The 22,062-nt window shown below is 36.6% G+C and overlaps 1 protein-coding gene across 1 annotated transcript in view; it reads left to right on the top strand.

Moving 5' to 3' along the window:
- The first annotated feature begins 9,597 nt into the window (after positions 1–9,597).
- glra4a (glycine receptor, alpha 4a) overlaps positions 9,598–22,062 on the top strand; it is a 36,189-nt gene continuing 23,724 nt past the window's right edge. Inside the window, exon 1 of the mRNA XM_052573754.1 lies at positions 9,598–10,035. Within this exon, the coding sequence (XP_052429714.1) occupies positions 9,968–10,035 (68 nt within the window). The 5' untranslated portion in view covers positions 9,598–9,967. The remainder of the gene's footprint in view (positions 10,036–22,062) is intronic.

Raw genomic sequence — 22,062 nt, 5'->3', positions numbered from 1 at the left:
ACGTGCATCCAGAACTTCACGCAATACGTAATAACATTCGAAAGGTCAATTTTTTTCCTAATGGAAAAAAAAAACATCCAGGATACACAGACAAATGGGCAATAAACAGATACAAAGACATGTAAATATGTGTCATTCGTTAAAGTATCCCGATTCTGCAGGAAAACCACAGACTTGGCAACACATGGTTGGCATCTCATCAGCTGTCACATTTATAAAAAACAACAACAACAAACATTCTAAATATGATTGCTACTGGTATTGATCTTCTGTGCCATTATCGTTAAGTTTGTGGTGTGGATACTTTTACAAAAAAACAATTTTAAAACTGTAGCTATCGTCTTTGGTGGGAACAGGCATTGTCTCTTCTTTAGCCAACAGATATATAAACAAATAAAACTGCTCCACAGGATTTTCTCCACAGGGCATTAAGTATCTAGAGGGTTTAATGGCAGTTTCAAAAATTCTCTCTGAGGTGAACACAGTTTGCTCAGGTGAAGTGAGAATGTGTCTCAAGAGGGAATGCTTGTGGTGTGTTGAGGGATCTGGCAACGCTGTGACAGCTGTGGGAGTAAAGTGAGTGAAAGTGTGAAAGCAAGTCTTTGGAGGTGTTTTCCACTTTTCTAGGATGTCCCAGTGGCTATCTCAGCAGCCTGAAAGTGAGATGAAAGTGGAAAGTTTGAAACGCTTGGAAAAGGACAGAGAAACGCTGGAATTCTATGTGGATACTTTGACATGCCACTGTGAGTACGACATCTGCTTAAACAAAGGAGGAAAAATTCAGGGTTTTGATTTCTGAATATTAATCACCTCGGAAACACAGTCTCTTGAGACAGATGACTGCTCAGTGTGTTATGTTAGACACATCAAATGTAATTTTGACAAGCAAAAGCTCTCAAAGGCAATTCGACATCAGTAAGTTACTGTACAGCACAGGTTCAAACTGTAACATTTACACTTACGTTTTCATATGTACATACAGCATCAGTAAAATGCAATGAATTCATGCTATATGTCTCTAATGATGTTAAAATCCTTAAGCTTAAAATGCAGATGACAAAAGCATCATTTATTTGCAGATGCCACTTGATTCTTTTTTTCTTTTTTAAATGCAGTGAAATTCAGACATTTAAAGAGTGCCTGAATGCTTCTTGCAATCACTCTTTATGTATACTGTAGCAAATATCAAAGCCACCTTGAAGGTAAACCATACGTTCCTTTCATTTATCTCTCCTCCCTCAGACAAAAACACGGCACATATAGTCAGTCTGGTGCAAAAGCCAAATCAGCATAACGCTCAGCTCTGCATAGAATTCCTCTACACGCATCTCTCCCCTCACACTCCTCCTCTATGTCTTCCCTTCCTCTTCCTCCTAGGTGTCAGGGGATCTTTTAACAAAACAAATCTGAATGCAATGTCGAATTATTTCCACTTGACTCAATGGTGTATGAAAGGAGCACTGCAATTAGCAGCACTCTTTGATACTTCTCTCTCCAGTGATCCAGCAGACAAATGCATTACAATCCTTGCACCCTCTCTTCATCGCTGCGGTCCAAGCATCGTGATGTGGGTGGGAGTGAAACCTCAGCTGCTTTAACTAAAACTAAAACTCCACAATGCCAAGAGTTGTGCGCTCCTGGGAGCTCAGACGTCTTGTGTTGGAGGAGCACGGCAAAGGGCTTAATGAATTATCCAGCTAAGGTGGGAAGCAATTAACCTACATTAGTTTGAAATGTGTTGCTAGCTGTCAGAGAGTATGCAAGACTGTTTGCTTCTCCAGTCAACCAGAATGTGACACAGTTTGGGCCTCTGAACATGAGCTTTGTTTAAAAGTTCAACACTTTAATGTGGCTAGAGAGAGGAAAGAGTGTTTGCTATAATGTTTGGCATCTTTTTCTTCAATACAACCTATTTGACTAACTCTCCGCTGCGTTATGAAATGGAATATTGTGCAGTATATCTACACTGGAGCAAACTTATTGTGTGGAAATAGCACAGAAAACAGAAAACTGTAATAATATTTGACAATATTACAGTTTTACTGTATTTTTGATCAAATTAATGCAGGCTTAGTTAGCATAACAGACTTGACATGAGCAAAGATGGGCAAACCTAACCAGGAGAAAGCTTAGCATGCAGTAAGTATATTTTCCAATGCAACCACTTCTCAGATGGGAGGGGGAAAAATGGTCTTGAAAGGATTAGAAACCACCTGTTTGAGGAAAGAAATCCCCCCAGTCTAACCTAAGTGTGGCCTAAAGAGTGCAGCGGTGTAAGGATTAACCCTAATCTTTGTCCCTCGACAGATCTTTTTTTTTTTTTTTTCAGAAAGACCTTCGTAAGGACAATAGCTTATGGCATCTGAACTTTAGAAGGGGCATCTGAGTACAGACTAACCACCTCTGCTCAGATAAGAACCAGAAGAAGTGCATTATAATCAGAATCAGACTCATTTAATAGTCAATGTACAGTGTAAAGATTCCTAGATGGAAGAAAATAAAAAGAGGCACAAAAAAGAAGTACTTTTGTAAGGACAGCTGTAGTCCATTTGAAAGACAATACATAACATTGTCTAAAGTCATAGCATAAGCTTATGTGGGGAACTGAATTTCCACAAAAGAACAAAATACATAATACAGGTTTGGAATGACATGAGGTTGAATAAATGATGACAGAATACTAAAACTTAAAATGATGCCGGTCTGGAAGTTATCTCGTCTTGACAAGTAAAGGTCATATTTGCCTGTTTCCCTATGATAGACTACAGATTTCTGAAACTGAAGCAGAAAACCTAGAATTATATTAAGCTATGTGAGAATCATTCATTAGAAAGAAAAAAAAAAGTCATGACATAAACACTTTTATCAGAAGTTGATTATCTGGCTTCATCTCAGCTCTAGTCTTGTTGTTATGACAGATTTATCATCGGGGGGAATTAGGATTCGAATGAATTTAAGTAAATTCACATATAATTCCCACATGTGCCTGTTATGTTTCTCTACAGAAGCCCATCTTCAACTTTTGTGCACCGCTGTTCTTTCCCTCCATCAATAACAATCAGAGAAAAACAAATGAACTCTAAACCCCTCATTGCTCCTGACCACGCAAAATCCATGAACACAATGTTAACCATGCCCCATTCTTCTGCATTAATTTCACACTTGATCTGTTTGGTAAATTGTTTCTATGCATTTGGATTTATTTATGGAATCTGCATGTCATTTCTAAGACATGAGAAACACAAATACAATTGATCAGTATGAAGTTTTAATGAAGGAGATTCAGAATTCTCTGCTCTTTGTCCACAAAGAATTACAGCAGGACTCTAAGTTTTGCTGCTATGTCACTCACTGCATTGTATTTCATTTGGACCCTCTTATACTTTCAGTATAGTGTGGCAAACCAATTTCTCATCCCGTTTTCATATATCAGCCGTTACGGGACTTATCTAAACTGCTTTACATGGCAAAAGAACATCATCACTCCTTGACAAACATGACAACATGACAGCTATTTTCCACAATGGACCCTACTCATTCAAACCTAGATGATGCAACCGATAAAGAACAACAGCAGCATAAACACTGAGAGAAAGTCAACATCTCTTACAAGACAGGATGGCAGGAGGGTCTTTTATGTCATTCTCTGGAACCTTGAAAACACTGGCTGTTATATACGACTATATATTCTCCCCTGGAGACATTGCTTAAAAAAACATACGCTTAATGAAAATGTTTGTAAAGATCAATTTTATAACATTTTACATGCAGTACCACACACCTGAGAAAAACAAACAAACAAAAGCTTCAGAAAAAAAAATGAGGCAATACAATGGATACTATTAGCCAGAACATACTATTACTTCAAACGTAATAGTTACACTATGACATCCTCACAGCCAGAAACTAAAGTTCAATGTAGTAATTACTTAAACACTTGGACACTTTGACAGTGTGGTGCATCCAAGCAAGTCAATGTGGCTCAAATTATGGAGTATTTTTACAGCAGAGAACAAAAGAGCTTCAAAGCCATTGATGCTTACATTTGCTTGAAAGTAAAGATGTCATGTTCTTTTATCCAGAAAATACTTGATAATTTTACAATTTATTATTATTATTAATAAAAACAATACTAGACAAATTTATATTACTATAATATAATATGAATGTGGGCATGGTTAAAATATAGTTAAAATATTTATAAATGCACTATAAATTATACCTAAAATATTTAAAATAGTATACTGAATCATATAAATATGTAAGATTGTATGTGTATTTTATGTAAAACATATATATCTATATTTAGAATATTTAAAACCATTCTACTCTCTGCAATGTTTGTTTACAAAGCTTTAAAAAGGAATTTGCACATTTTATTTCATCTTCAAGAGTAAATTACTTAAATAAATAATAGAAATATAAAGTTCATTATCAGAATTGTGACCCTGGACCACAAAACCAGTCATAAGGGCCAGTGTTTTGAAATTGAGATTTAGACATTGTCTGAAATGTGAAAATAAATAAGCTTTCCAATGATGTATGGTTTGTTAGGATATGACAATATACAACTATTTTAAAATCTGCAATCTGAGTGCAAAAAAAAAAAAAAAAAAAAAATCTAAATATTCAGATAATTTTCTTTAAAGTTTCCAAATTATGTCCTTAGCAATGCATATTACTAGTACAAAATGAACATATTCACAGTAAGAAATTTACAAATCATGAAACAAATCCAGTGTCTTTGGATTTTTGGAAGATGGCTGACAGGAATAAATATTAGCTGTATTATTATTATTATTATAGTTGTAGATTATGTTGAGCAGAACAGGAGGCAACAAAGAGATAGAGAGCAGAAAGACAAATAGGCTTTTAAAGAGAACAGCACTGGTTGATTTATACTCGTCTTCCAGTGCTGTAAGAATTAACGCATGCTGAGAACAAAGCAATTACACAACACTCAAAGTTGCTCACACCTAGTGCTTGAAGTTTTGCCAGCAAGCTGCCAGAGAGCGAGAGGAATATCTACCGGTAAACAAGAGCACAGGGTTATCTTTATATTTAAGCCACACAATGATTTCTTCAAACATTTTCAATCAAATGTGACAATGGACACTGCTGAGCAAAGGGAAAGCAGGAGAGAATGTAAAGGGACTAAACAGGGTGACACGGCCAGAGATCAGAATTGGCACGCTAACTTGGCCTAGTTGTACTTGAAAGACGGCATTATCAGGTGTAGAACATGCTCAAGTCTCAAAATGAGCCACAGGAATGCTGAAAACATTTAGTCTCTATGAACTTCTTATCGGTTAGCCATGGAAAAAGTCATTGGCTTTCTTTATGCCACTGTCAAGCAGGGAGATTGTGTCCTGCTATGTGGGAATGTGCACAAATGTGTACAAATTTCCAATGAATCATCAAGATGGTAGTTCTTTTCATGCAGATATGAAAATACAGCAATTTTAGTGTTGGAAATTCTGCCTTAACTTTTTATAGGTGGGCAGCCTGTTCTCTTCCTGCCTTTTGCCACCCTGCAACCCAGAGCGACTCATTTCATCATTACAATGTGACCTTTGCACGTCATGTTGTGCTTGTCCCGCTATTAATTTTAATGGTAAAGCTCTCAGAATTCATATACACCACAGCTGCTAGGCTCCATCAGAGTCTGACATGCAGGAAAGAGGCAAAGAGGTCAGAGGCAGAAAGGTCAACATAAAGATAAAAAAGAGGACATGTGACATTGTGACTGCCCAAGACCATATGTAACGTCACACACCTTATTTTTAACGAAAAACATGTGCTTCAGATTTTACCTTGCAAAGAATCCAATCTCAGCCACTTCCAGTTATTTTAGCTGTACAAATAGTCTGTTATGCTACTTTATGTTTCAAATTTGTGTATATATATATATATATATATATATATATATATATATATATATATATATATATATATATATTAGCATACTTTCACATTTAAAATAAAGTGGATTCAGCTATTTGGAGGAGGAATTCCCCAAAAACCCCAGTTTTTATCTTCACTGTGGGATTGGTGGATATGGCTTTCTACAATCGGTTACCATCCTCCTTGAATCTCACATATTCCAATGTAATTATGTGTCAGCTAAAGGGAAGAAAAATCAGCCACAAAGCGTGAAATATGTGCAGCTTTGAAGCATTATTTAAAATAGAGAGACGGAAAAACACAACAAAGACATGAAGTGACAAATGAAATGTGCTGAGATGCCTTATCCTGCACAAGTGTTTATTAAGATAGACCAGATAGCATGTAAAACCCCACTGTTTGAATTGAGGGGAGCTGGAGGGGTTGCTGTCTGATTTTGAGCAACTTAGCAGAACCGGACTGACAAAACAAGAACTCTGGACATTTCCATAAGAAGCTGGAATCAATAACAGTATGGGTGATTGTAAATATAGATATATGGCTACAACAGCACATAATACGCAAAATCAGTAACCACTGAATTGATAATAAACAAACATGAACGCTAGAAAATGATTGTGATTATTCATGTATGCTGATCTTTATATATAAAAGCCTCTGCCTGACCATTCTTCTCTATCCCCAACACCCTGTGATTGAATTTTATCCATCATGTTAAATGAAAAATACTATCTTATAGCAGCTATTTTAAGTGTTAACATGTTTCATCCATTCAGATTGGAACTAGCGGTGCACAACCACATTTTTACCCTCAAATTTTAGTGGTATTTAGAATTCCATTCCCACACTCATTCCAAAGCCCGATCTAACACCCTTTTAAGTAACTACTGTAAGTTAGTTCGGATGCTTGCCCTTAACTGACTTAATATGGTACTGAAGGAATTAAGTGCTCTCAACATTAATGTTCATGAAAGCGTTTCTCAATCAAGTAGAAGTAACTAATTCAAATAGAGCAAGTCTAATCACAAAGGAAAAGAAGTCCTACAGAAGTATGAAAATGCATGCGTGAGAGCGGATAAAGGCCACATGGATTAGATTTAAAGAGGAGAGAGGGATCTTTATGCATGAGGGCTTGAGATATGAGCAGGCACATACTGGGAAGATTCATGCTCTCTCAATAGCATCACAACCCCCTCTGACATCCAAAACAGCATTCAGACTCATCTGAACACTTTTCTTAAACACCATTAAAGATTTGGATCTATGAAGAGTAGACTTTCTAATCTAAATCTAATCATATGGATCTATATGAGCACTGACTCTTGACATCAAACTGAATCACTAACTGTTGCATTCTTGTCATCCGTGGTTTCATAGGTAAAAGCAGACAATTAACAATCAAAACTACTTAAAATCCAATTAAACTGCCATTCTGAAATAGTTCAAACAAGGACATACTAATAAAATATTAAGGCTGTAAACAGTCTTATAGCATTTAAAAAACGCAAACGGCAAACCTTTTAACTGAAGCAAGTTGCTGGCTCTTTAGTGTGTCATTGTGGATCAGGATGAGGGTCATCACAGATACTTGAGACTGTAATTCAGTCTTCTCTGGATGAAAATAGACAATCAAGCTTAATTGTTATGTGCACCATATTCAAATAGAGACATTCTCAAAATGAGGGAGTGATATGCATAGAGAACTAAATGAGTGAAGATGTAAAACACCCCTTAGCCATGTAAAAAAGTGTTTAGCTGTCTAAATATCTCTTTGCTGCATTTAGACTGTCGCATACTTTTGAGACTATTTTATGTTTTAACTCAGTCTGTCTGCAGTCTAAAAGGGAATGTTCGAGCTTCATACTATGTTTCGTTCAAATATTTTTATATTTTTTATGAACTGTCATTTAACATGTTGAAATAGTACAGTTAATTATTAATAAAATAATAAGATAAAAAGCAAGACATTTAATCACTCCTCCAGACTGGTACACAATACATTTTAATTATATTGCAATAATTAACCAACATAAGAAGATAATTCGGGGACATTACATTAATGCATTAATCAGAGTATCACTCTGACCCTATACGGATAAATGCATAAATTCATAAATGTGCATAAATGCTCAATGATACCTGCTGGTGGATTCACTGAGTGAATCAAGAAGGCAACAGGACTCGTGAAGCTGTGAAGGACAACAGTGACAATGGGTACAAACGGGTGACTTAACGGCTTGATTTGTTGCCAAGCCATAGCAGCCAATAGGGCAAATATGTCACAGGAATTGATATTCAACTATATTTGGTTTCCACTTCTACTGTATGTCCTTTCATGGTGTTTGGTCCCAGCAGGGTGATGGATGGATCTCCAGCTCCATATGTCAGCAGTCTTATAGTGCTCTTTGTGTCAACCTACAGCCATGTGAGCACCATACACAAGAGAAACCAGAAAGTCAGCTCAGCATAAAAGTGCTACGGTAGTATTGGCACCCCTAAGAAAGAAAGAAAGAAAGAAAGAAAGAAAGAAAGAAAGAAAGAAAGAAAGAAAGAAAGAAAGAAAGAAAGAAAGAAAGAAAGAAAGAAAGATAGATAGATAGATAGATAGATAGATAGATAGATAGATAGATAGATAGATAGATTTCCATAGATTCACTCTAGGTTGTTCTGAAGCAATGAATTTCACAGCCAAAACAAAGAACAGAAAAGAAAAAGGGTTGCTTGTGTTTTCCGATTCATTCTTTTAACAGGCTCTAATGCATCTTTCATAAGCCAGGCTCTGTACACCAGAAGCACAAAGATAATTGCAGATGTGAGGTTTTTTTTTTTTTTTATCTCACGTGTTTTCCCCTGAAAAGATTAAAAAGAGCGAGACCTTTATCTCCTTAGGAGACGGTGGTATCAGCAGTGTCATCCGCTGAGAAGATGAATGACTCCAGCTGAGGTAATTTGATGGTCAGGAGCCACAAGTAATTTTTCATTCAGATTGAAATTTCTCATGTGGTGCCTTTTCATCTCGAGTTTACAAAGGCAAAAACAGCCCCTTTCAAAAAAATATACTTTTCTTCAGCACCCTGCTGAATGAAATTTCCATACTGGTCTGAGATGGTTTATACAGGTTTGGTGCTGGTCTGAATTGTTTAGATTTAATTCAAATGTAATTTTCTCAAATGTATTTATTTAATACCTTTACATAAAATATTTTCATATTTTATTCTTGTTTGTAATGCTAAAGCAACAACAATTACACTGTTTCAGTTTTAAATTGTTTTAAATATTGAAGTGCTTTAATTAGATTATGACATTATGATAATAATGTACATACTGTAGGCTATACTCTCCATTATCACATTAAGGTACATGCATGGCATTTACCATTATAAGCCAGCTTTAAAATATTAATATGAAACCTAGAATATGTTAAAAGCACATCTCTTGCTCTCATGTTTTTGGATCTCCTTCATTCCTTCAAGTACACACACACACACACACACACACACACACACGTGCGCTGAAGCAAAGCCTTAAAGTGGTTAGTCCTCCACACTGAGAAAGAGAGAGAGAGAGAAAAAAATAACTAACATAAACAAAGCCAGAAAAAAACCTCCATCCCCCTCTCTGATCTCTTAGATCCTCCTCTTTTTGCTCCGCTTCTCAGTGGGCTCACCGCACGCCATCTCCTTGCCTTCAAATGCATTGCTGGCCCTTTAAATCCTCTCTATTATAATTCCTGAAACGAGCAGCTGGCCATAAAAAAAGAGCGAGAAAGAAAGGGAAAAGCACATAGTCTCTTCAAAACACAAACCCAGACACGCAGACATGCTTGCTCTCTCACCTATTCTCCCTGACATCTGAGGGTGGGGGGGCCACTGTGGAGGATTTTCCAGCCAGCAGAAGTGAGCAGGGAGGAAGGCAGAAGAAGTTTCTTCACAGACAGGCTCGGATCACTCTGCAAGACAATGCATTCCTGTCGAGTTTTACCTGCTCCTCTTTGGATTTGGTAATTCTGTAGACTGTAAGTTCTTCAAACGGTCTGAGAGAGAAAGAGAGACTGAGCAAAAGAATGCTCCCTCAGGTCATAAGGATTTTATACATCTTGTCTTTTTTCTTTTTCCAAGGGGGCTTTATCAGGTAAGACAAGCAGTGTTTTTCATAGCATGCATGTATTTGTTGTGTGGCTCTTTGTACAGTGTGTATTGTGAGAAATATCATATTGATGTATTTTCTTCGTTTCTTAAGAGTAATAGTTGGGAGAGATTTGGGGTCAAACATGCAAAAAAAAGATCAAAAAAGAAAAAGAAAAAATGCATTACTCTGCTTGGACTGTAAACTAACTCTATGTTGTATCTGGAAACTTGATTTGAAGCTTAAACCAGATGAGAAGAGTTTTCTTATTTTTATTATTTCTAAATAATTACTGGTGAATTTAAACTTTCTCAACACAGAGAACAGTCAGTCTATGGAAATGTGGTCATTTTTATAAGAAAAATTAAATGCTCCTCTCTCAATTCAAGCAAATTCAAAAAATCTATTGAGCATTTTTGAAAGGAGAGATGAAAGCTGCTGAAATAAAAATTGTATTGTATTGTATTATTGTTTTATATATATATATATATATATATATATATATATATATATATATATATGCACATATTATAGCCTGGAGTGCCTAAAAAAAACACATAAACAATATCCAACAGCACAAAACTCATTAGCTCACAGTAAGGGTTTTGTCTCTATATTTTATTAATACACAAACAAAGCAAGATTTTGAAGAATTTGAAACATAGAGAAACTCAGTGCTATTTAAATCACATGAAAGCTTTTTAAATAAAGAAAATCATCCAACAATTTAAAGAAGCTACATACCGCAACTGTTAATAAAGGAAAACGATTTTCTCCCTCCCTCTCTATCTAAATGAAAAAACGTGAAAAGTTTTGCAGTGAGTGCACTCCCTGTTTCATGCCCCATTGCATCCAGGTGTGAACAGGCTGGAGTTCAATTTGCATAATCCCAAAGCCTGGGTCTGCCGACGAGCATCCGCTCTGAGAGAGCGAGACTCTGATGGGAACTCCATCGAGAATCAGAGTGAGGGATAAAGAGAAGATGGAGTGAAGTCATTTTAGATGAAATTACAGGAGAAGTGCTGGGTGTCAGGATGATGTAATAAAAGGTACAACTAAGGATGGTGTGAGAAAGGAGTGCATGAGACAGCCAGGGAAAGGGTGACTGGCAGAGGAACATGTTGTAGATGTTGCGGTATGTCACATGCTACATGTACATACGCGCACAGAAAGGCTTCAGTGTCTCTGAAGGGCCTGTGGTGTGACTTACAGGCGGGAGATGACATCCCTTAGCAATGGCACTCACCAGCTCAGTGTGTCAACCTGCAGACACTGTGTGGGCGATTCAGAGCGGACGGAACATGGAGGCAGAGATGAGCGCTGTTTGGGCTGAGCTGTCCGACTCTGAGGTGAGGGGGCGAGAATGGCTGTGGAAGGAGCTGTGCAGAGACCTGGGTAGAAATCCAGCAGGTGGCTGATTAGCAGGTAGACAGGTCACGAGCACGGCCGCAGATATCGGCAGGAACTCACAAAACATACAGGGAGGCAGAGTGATTCAGAACTGCGTCAGCGTGTGCAGTCTACAGGTCAGCTGTGTGGTGATTGAGTGAAGATGAATATGAGAATGTCACTATCTGTTTTCACAGACATCTTTCGGCTTCATAATGAAAGTTTTGAACAGACTATAACCTCAGGGAAAACATTGGAAGAACATTACCTCGGGGAAAAAAAGACTGGCGTAGTTTGAAAGAGCATCTGGCGCTGTGTGAAATAAAGACGTCTGTCAAGGCACAAACAGTGGGATTTGTAAGGAAATAAAAGACGCTGAGATTGAAAACAAAAGGGGGGTTTGCGACAGCTCAAACTTTGTGTCTAATAATAATGAAGCAGTACACAGTGTTCAGCACAGGGCTATGTACAAATTTCACGAGAACACCATTTCCACCAATCAGGAGGGTGTGCCAAATTTGACCCCAAAGTCACACCAGCACAGCTCTCAGCAGCAATACTAATGCAGAGGTCAGGGGCCACTGAGCAAAACACTTGTTATACAGTATAAAGATTATCTGAACACACAGAATGAATACTTGATTCTGATTGGCTGACTGAATCTGAAGTATTTCTAAATAATGCCTATCGTCCACAGCAATATTGTATCTCATGTGATCCACAGTCTATATGATAAATATTTTCAACTCCAATAAATATTTCACATTTAAAAACATATAATTTTATATAACCTATACGCACCAAGGCTGCATTTCTTTGATCAAAAATGGAGTATATTACTTTTTTTTGTGTGTCTTTCAGAAATCATTCTAAAAAGCTTATTTGGTGCTCAGTAAATGTTTCTTCTAATTATCAATGTTGAAAACAATTATGCAGCTTAATATCTTTATGTTAACTGTGATATTTTTTTTCAGGATTTTTGATCCATGAATAGAAAGTTTAAAATAGAATATTTTTATTAAACCAAAATCTTTTACGTAATAATGTAAAATAATTTGTAATCATTGTATTCTATTACAAAAAATATATAACAATTTTTAGTTCATTTTAGCCACTATTTAAAAAAAACTGCTAATCAGGATTCAACATGCAACTCTGATACAACATTGTTATTCACCCGTTTTGCTCCAACAAACCAGTGCTTGCACCTCTCCCACAAATATTTGTCTGTCTACCTCAGCAGCCCTACTGTGAAAACAAAGAGAGCATACAACAGTAAGCAGAGCGGTAGATGGTGGGGCAGATTTAACCCAGGATTTGCAACAAAACTGTGGGATAGCAGCACAAGTTGTTCAGTGATGTGAGCATGAACATACAGCAGAGAGGTAACAGACTGCTGCGCAGCATCTTGAAAGATTGTTCCTGACCAATTTCTCTTACCACTGTGGTGTGAGAAAACTGTGTGCCCTTGTTTTTTTTTTTACAAAGTGTAAGTTGTACTACATGTGGGGCACCCACAAAACTCTGAGAGGTCTAAAAGGATGAGGGATCTTGTTAAAAGTTAAGCAGTGATAGAGAAACCAGTACATTTGTTCAGAAATGGTCACAAACATAACCTATTCCCTTATGTTTTTGGTACTTGACTCTTAACCTGGCAAAAATGATTTTGAGCCTGAGCGCATAGCCAGTGGGCTGTGGTGAAATGAATTTCTTTCCACTGCCAGCTCCCATTCAGCACCACAGTGAGAGAAGCACAACATGAAGTGTAGCTAATGCGGTTGGGCCACAGCACCTCATTTAAATGAAGGGCCTGTGGGATTCTCCTCCTGCTCGAGGTTTGACAGATTGAAGCCCTGTTGGAAAAGCCCTACTGGAGGTTGCTACATTGAGCTATTACTTTCAGCGCAATTAAAAGCACATAAAGGAGTCTTTATGTTGTTACTAATTCGGAGATGGCAAAACAGGTTAGTGTCCAACGAATTAGCAGGAGGGGAGATGGACCATCATATATATTGATGCTTGAAGCAATCTATACTCTATAGAAATGCATGTATCGATCTATTCCAAAATATAATGAAAGGCAACTAAAAAAATAGGACCCTGTCTTCTATGGAAGCATTAATACCACCACATTAATCTCCGCTCTGCACATATATTGTATGGGGGTGCTTTAATGTTAGCCTGTTGCTACGCTAGTTAGTTGTGATAGAGTCTCCATTCACATTTTCGTCCCCTTGGAATTATAAGGTTCTATCTGACATTTTTGTCAAAATTGAGTTATTCACATATTCTTATTCTGTGACAATTTATTTACATTATGTGATGTTTTATTTTAAGTTGTGTACATTTTGGGATTTTTTACTGAAAAAACAAAAAGTTTCTATCTACAGAAGTCTATGGAACACAAAAAATGTAAAAGCTCAATATATCAAAACTACTCAGAACGCAGATAGAACCTTATAATTCCAAGGGGATGAAAATGTATTAATTTTATATCACTAAGAAATACATCACTATAGTAATAAGAGGATAGTACTGGTAGCAATGGTAAACAAAGGTAGCAAAATTACAATAATTCTTAAATGTCTTCATTTCTAACCTTGCAAGATCTCTTTAATAATTTCGGCAGAAAAATGCAGAGAGACTCTAGATTTTCTTTAAGAAAGGCATTTCATTGCAAAACCAAGAAAATGCTGTAATCATGTCTACAAAACTGTTGAAAATTATGTGAAAAAGCATAACTACAGCACACTGCGTTCCCAAATGCACATTAAACTCACAGTACATGGAGAAATGGGGTATACTACAACATTACTGTGCTGCTCGCATATAAATGAACACAATGCAACAGACTATTAACATATATAATGAAACTGCAACTTTTAGCAATTTGATAAATGCATTAAGTCATATCGCAGTTTTGATTAGTTTGATTGATAGCTGCTTTGTCAATGAAATGCAGCAAAACACAATGCTACAGATCTTTTATATTGTTATGAGAAGTTATGAGAAGTTTAAGTGTAGACTTAATGGGAAATACTGAAATATCATATCTACAAAACATAGTGTCTTAGGAAGTAGCACCTCCATGCCTTCAAATTCTGCCTCTATATTTAGCTCACTATAGGTTTTGGAACAGAGCATTGGTCTTGCCACTGTGCATGCTGGTCACTTTGTCACATCCAATGATAGTACAACATAGTTGTTTGGCTGAAGCAGAAGATCTCATAACAGCTGGACAGCTTTGACTCATCTAATCCGGAGGGGAGATCTTTCAAAAAGATAATAGGAAACAAACAGAGGTCTTGGCAGGAGGTGCTGTTTCTAATGAAAAAATAATACAATCGCATAGCCATTGGGAACGAATGAGTGCAATACCTGCAGATCAGGAAAATGAAGCATGCAAACAGCACATCCCCAGACTGTGCTACATGACACAAGGTCATTTACTTTAAGGATGGATAGTAAACACAAGTAACAACACCCACCAGGACACATCAGTCTCTCAGTCTCTCTCTTTATCTTTTGCTCCACTTTCCTGTTGACTAGCCTATGTCACGCATGGCTGGTGAAGCAGTTTTTGGAGGTGGGTGGGGGGAGATGGAAGTTGAAGTGGGGATTACAACTGTGCGCGTCAGATAACACAATGTCAGGGAGCGAGGCGGCACTTTTTCCGGCATGAAATGAGAACACAAGCACGCTGGAGCTGTGTAATTCCACTGAACGCTGAATAAATTATTACCCTCTGTAAGGGCACCCCTTGACTCCGGCTCACTATTGTAGGAACAAATTAAATTCAACAGTGCTAATCACAGCTTTTCAGTAAATGCCTGACTAACACTCTGACCTCCAGATGGGCCTCAGAAACTGTGCCGCGCCGACCCAGTGTTCGGTTTATTGATATTTCTGGTGTCAAGGCAGTTGTGAAAGCACCGAGGCTAGCGGCGGTCTGCTGCCATGACAATTCTGGTTTATTGATCTACTAAGCTTAAGGCCCTATCCATTAACCCTGTACGACACATGATTTTTTCCTAATGGAAAAATGGAAGCAGCTACAGTTTTTTTAAAAGCATAGCAGCAGTGGTCAAGGAGGATGCAAACAGCTTAAGGTCACGGCACAGGATTCAGAAATACGTTCAGAATCATTAGCATGACTGACTGACTGCCAAGGGAAGTACAACAGGCCATGAGAATGGAGCCACTGAGTCTGGGTTAATTGTATTTACCCTAAAATACTATTGCTATATTTCTAAAACAAACAGATATAAGGCCATTACAGAGAAAGTTTTGTCAGTTCTTGTGACTGTATGGCATCAGTCTAATAAACAATAAAATGCTTATGGTCCTAATATATGTAGGAAGCTGTTTTTTTTTTCTTCTGAAAACGATCAAATATGCTATAGGAGTAACCGGAGTAATACTCATATCACTTTTGATTTGATATATAAAAAAAAAAAGCACTGACATTTTTACCATTATTACATAGGAAATACAAATACAGTTTAAGGAACACATGTTGACCCCCCATAGTGCAGTAAGTTGTCACAATGTGACTTGCCATTAATCATCCTATCATAGGCTTTTCAGTAGAATTTAAAGTAAAACTACGAAAATTAATGCAAATTAATTAAATAAATATATCAAATTTTAATTTATTAAGTAAATTAATAATTGTACAGTAAGAAAAATATCATATTGTATTTCTAGTTTGGAAGATAAAATGAACAATTATATAGCTGCAATTTAAAATAAATAAATAAATAATAATTAAATACTTTTTATTTTTAAGAGGATTATGAAATAAAATGGGTGCTTGAAACCAATATACAAAGTCACTGCTCATACTCAATGTAAATTTAAAGTCCTTTACATAAAAGAAAGTAAAATAATCATTAGAAAATAAAAATTACTCAAAACCTTATTTATTAGCCCCTTTTCACAACATTTCTATGTGACACTTAGTCTCAGTCTTGCCTGTTTAGAGTTTTATTTAACCAGCTAAGACAACAGAACATTATTAAGAAATATATCTCATATACAACCTGTATATGCTCCCTTCTGTTTGCAAGGGGTTAGCGCTAGAGCCAAAAGATGGAATTAGACATGCATGACCATGCCGATTTTCTCTTTCTCTCTGTCTGCACAACCAGCTGCAAGACCAAAGCTCCACTATCAGCTCATCGGGTCTTCCCACATTGCTTTCCTGTTTTCCCTTTCTTCTCTGTCTTTATTTTCACCCTCACCTTGATGTCCAAAGAGAAGGTTTCTGGCCACCAATATTCCAGGCCCAAGCCAGACTACACCAGACAATATTTGCTCTAACTAATGGCACCAGTTCAGGATTCCTGGAGGTCAGAGAGAATATTTGCATTCATACAATGAAACATTTCTGTCTGTGTAACTGTTGTGTTGTCAGTGTACCTTCTAAATTGGAGACTACATTCCCTGCTTGAACACAGCATGAAAGAACACAGAGCTATTAGCAGTTAAATCAGTGCAGAGCAATTCAAGTCATGCAGCATGGTGACTTCATCTGAAAGACTGTTTGCCAAACACCCCTGTAAGGATTTTATGTTCAAACATTTCAGGGAACTTTTACGCTACAGCTTTTGGTGTGATCTGAGGCCATTTTAAAAGTTGCAGTTGTTTAGTTGGTGTGAAAGATTTTTGAAAGAGAATCATTTGCGTTTGCTAATAGCTGATTAAACTATTGTAGCTAAATTATACAGTAAGGAAATAATTTAATGTTGCAATGAAACAAGTAGAACAAGATCCAAATGTAACGTATTACCATAAAAAAGAAAAGAAACAACATTGTTTTATCCATCGGCTGTTGACTGGATTCTGAATTGTGAGCATTGCAATTACCATCTTTAAAGAAAACAATAAATACATCTTAAAATACTAAATACTTAAAATACTAAAATACTTAACATACTAAATGTAATATTTTATTCAAATCAAACTGAATAGTCAATCAAAAGCCAATAAATCACAAATCAAACTGATTCCCTGTGAACCCACTGATTAACACTGTATTACAGTGGCAAACAGCTGACATTAGTGATGCTGACATAGCATGGTTTAAACCTAAAAGTGCAATGTTAAAAGAGAGCAGTAGTTGAATTAAAGTTTGGGAAAAGCAAGAAGTGTGAAAACAGGCTTTTAACAAGTGAATAGATATTTGCTGGTTTTACTCTTTAGTAGATTTAACAAGAAAACCACACTTTAAATGGAACAGTCACAAACATCTAAATAATATTTGAGGTAAATGAACAAGAAGGGAAGGAATTTTACTCTCTATAGTTGTTTTTAGTAAGAAGCAGTGCTGTCCTGCACATAGTCACTTAGACTTCTACAGATTTGCTTCTGGGAGCGAGGCCAAACTTAGTCTAGACTCTGGATCCCTTTACACCCTTAAGCAAAGTATGGACTTCATCCACTAAGTGCCTCTAGGATTCTTGTGTATGACATACCACCCACACTGAGCGCTTCAGGGGAAAACAACTGTACCCCTCTCTGTTTATTAAGATTAATCACAGCTCCTCCTGTACGAACTAGCTCCAAAAATCTGCTCATTTGCAGTGGGTCAACAGTGCCTGAAAAAATTATGTGTAACTCTGCCGGTGTTCAGAGTAGTGAGGTGCATTGGAGAGTGCTCCAATTAAAGTGGTTATTTCAAGTGTGCTTGAGCAGACTATCTAAAGTCCCATGTGCATCACTCCATAAAGATGAGAGGAACATCCTGACCTCACTATGCTAGCATGAGAACCCTGACGGCTCATCCAGACCATTTGTTATTATTTATCACAGTACCTGTATTTAAATTCGCATACAGATGTACTTCTCGTACTACATTTAAAAAAAAAATTATAATGTGCATCATCCATGCGATTCATTGTATGCGAATTGTTTATATGCACAAAAGACTGCATTCGTCAAAGTTTTAAAGGGGTCCTATTATGCTCTTTTACAAAGTCTTGATTTTGTTTGGGGGTGTACTAGAACAGTCTCTCATACTGGGTTGTTCGGAAAAAAAAATTGAATCCGCGATTTAAACCCGGATGATTGTAACCACAAGTTCGTCTGCCTTGGGAAAGCTAGTGTGTCTCTGACATAGTGATAACAGTCAACAACCAAGTTTCGTCCCATTCGTCGATATTTGTGATATCACAAATCCCGGAAAATATGCGTTGTAATCCAAATTAGTCATTCACTGTAGTTTTTGAAAAGTGATTTCTGTTATTTAAAATATCTCCTTCTGAATTGGACTGTGAGCTTTGTAACTTTGCAGATCTTTTTTATGCTCAAGAAGCAACATTACAGACTAACTAAAGTTGAAAAAGTGAAAAAGCATAATGGGACCCCTTTAAACTTCCTCTGCAGATTTCAGAAACTGAAAAAGCATTCTGACACTATCAGGAGCATGCTACTGTGAAAGTATCAACTGAATAAGCAGTCACATAAAATTAATACTATTTACAAAAAATGATATTTTTTCCAGTCATTATTTCACAGAGTAAGGATGGGTATCTATCTATCAAAGGCCATATCACAGATATTGATTATAATATTGGAACAATTTTAGATTTCTGAAAATTAAATAGTAACAGCCATTTAGGATGATATTTGAAAGCCATTTAACAAGTCTAAATTGTAAATTATTAGACTGTTTATATTTATCTATCTATATAAACAGTTAAAGAATATGATAAACAACTTTTAATGTACACAAACTTTAAATAACAGGTGTCCCACAAACTCATTATAATAAATGTCACATTTAGCTCTGTCATAATAGTGTGAAATAACAGAAATAACAATTATGTTTCACTGTATGTCATCACCTCTGGTAAGCAATGTTCTTCAATTGAATGGGGACTGCAACGTATCTGTAAACGGTCGCTTGCTTTTTCAATGTCTCTGTCTGCATTTAGATGAGCTGAAAGAAAATTTATGGTAATGTGATACCAGCCAAAATACTTAATCATTTGTTATATTTTAAATATTTAAACCTTTAAATTATTTTTCGATAAAAAAACATATTACAATACGGTATCAAAAGCATTGATACATTAAAAATGACAATGCGTATGTTCAGAAAAAAATTAAGACAATTTATTGAAACATATGCTAAGAGGCCATAGCACACCACAGGACCTCAAACAGTTCCTTTCCCATAATCCCAGGAAGACTGGAAACCATACACACAAACACAAGCCATTGGGGTCCTCGCTCTCTTTCATGCGAAGCAAAACACACACTGAAATTGAAGTCTGGAACAGCTGGAGGCTCTAAAACGCAGTGAGCGACCTCTCCGCACACTTTTCTGCCCATATCGGCTCCTGAACCATAGTACAGGCTTCTCAGACAGGTGGAGCGTTGTTGAAGCCATGTGAAGGTAGAATGAGTCAGGACCACCTCAGGCAGAGCTAGTGAAAACAGGGAGGAGAGCTGTGAACTACCCAGCACAACTGCAAGAGCGCCACAGCCCTTAAGGCGAGCAGACGGGAGGGCCTCATTACCTGAGCAAGTTACAGAGTGTAGCAGATAAACGTGTGAAACAACAAGAAGCAGATCTCCGAGTGGATGGATGGCGTATAGAGACTCGTTCAAGTCCGTGGAAGTAATCCAGAACCTGATGAGAACTGACACGTCCATCCATATTCATACAGCACAGGCATTTAATGGACCACATTTATGATTCTGTGGTAGCATGCTGCAGGTCCTAATTAGACATTTACTGTACACACGTACACATGAGAGATGTGTTGCTGGTTATAAGCAAGAATTAGCGTTGTTTGTCACTGAGAAGGGAAGCAGAGAGTGACTCTGTGCTGCTGCTTAACTTCTGTTTCCTGGCCTTCATTTCTCTGTAACACCTGAATTCCAGCCCAATTTCTCTGAACTCTCATTTCATTAACCTGAATAGGCACACAGAGAAAAATCACGGCAGCACTCCTCTGCCAGGAGGCGAATCTTTCTTCTCTGTGTGGTGACGTCTTTGCATTAGAGACAGTGGAGTAGAGAGTTTCCATTTAGGCTTCAGAAAAAATAAAATTATCATTCCATTTTTTTTAGATTCTTTCTCATTCAGTAAAAATCTATCAAATTTTGTTTAAAACATACTTTTTTAAATAAAACTTGTCAGGATATTTTTTTCAGTACTATACAGAATTAATTAATACAAATATTAGTACTATTTAGCATGGATGCATTCAATTGATCAAAACTGACGACTTTCACACTGTATATTCCCATGCTGTTCTTTTGAACTTTCCATTTCCAAAAGAATGAAAACTGAAAAATCAGTTTCTACAAAATATTAAGCAACACAAATCCTTTCAACACTGATAATAATTAGAAATGTTTCTTGAGCAAATCAGCACATTAGAATGATTTATACAGGACCATGTGACAGACTGGAGTAATGACAGGAATAACATAAATAACATTTCAAAATATATAAAAATAGTTATAATAGTTAAAAAGTTATTTTACAGGTAAATGGTAATAGTTCTCAATATCACAATTTTTCTGTATTTCTGATTCAAATAAATACAGCCATGTTAAGCATAAGAGATAAAAGCATTTTTTTTTTTATCTTATTGACCCACACATTTTGAACAATAGTGTATTTTGTTTAAGAAGGTAAAGACTTGTTTAATTTTCCAAAAATTGCAGGAGAGGAGAGAAAATCATAAACATACCTAAATTGCTTAATATTGTAAAGTATTAATAAATGAAAAATGGCATTACGCAGCAAGGCTGCTAATCAAGTTTTGAAACAGAGTTAACACATGCTGGCCTTTACAGAAAGGTTAGATTTTTTTTAAACGGGCCCATCAGTTACCACAAAAACGTGTAATAAACACAATGAAAAAGGAAAGTTCTAAAACATGGCAGATTGACGACCCTGAAATGTCATCTATGGTCCCTGATGAGAAAGATGGACCTGTAGGACCCTCTTGGGAGGGTGAATCTGATAGGCTTCGCTGCTTATTGCTCTGAAAGAGTAGATCACGTCACAAAAAGACCCATCACAGCTCTCTGTCAGAGCACTGGCACCATCAGACAAGTAATCAGAGAAGCTGGAGCGCTGTCTCCTAGACTGACAAAAGGAATTCCCGACTGACCCAAGGTCTATCTCTGGAAGGGAATAAAAAGAAGGCTGAGAGGACAATAGTAGATATTGAGAAAATTTCTTTTACATTTAACTTTTTTAATGGTGCTGTATCTTAATGGTAAGATACTCATATCTTTTGTTTGTTTGATTGATTGTCTACGAATTAAGTGGAAAAAGCAGGTGGGCTCATTTGTTGTACATTTTTGTGGGAAGAAGTAGCTATGCTACAGTTTGATTACAATAAATGTAAATAACAGCCTTGATGAATAAACAATCAGATGAGTTGTTTTTACAAAAATGACTCGCACAACAAAGCCTATTCTATTAATTGACACAATAGGGCTTTATGTAACCATGCAACACTAATTACATTTTTTTTTTTATTACATACTGTACCGCCATTTACATAATTATCTTTTCAAAAGACGGTTGCTGGAAGATGAATCGTGCATTCAGTTTCACATTCAAATATTTATGCAAATAATTCCATTCCTTTTGTGATCTAAAAGAGAATAATA

Source organism: Carassius gibelio, chromosome B14, assembly GCF_023724105.1.
Source record: "Carassius gibelio isolate Cgi1373 ecotype wild population from Czech Republic chromosome B14, carGib1.2-hapl.c, whole genome shotgun sequence".
In the NCBI taxonomy this organism is placed as follows: Eukaryota; Metazoa; Chordata; class Actinopteri; order Cypriniformes; family Cyprinidae; genus Carassius; species Carassius gibelio.
The sequence above is the reverse complement of the archived record's forward strand: the minus strand, read 5'-3'. Positions and strand labels throughout refer to the sequence as shown.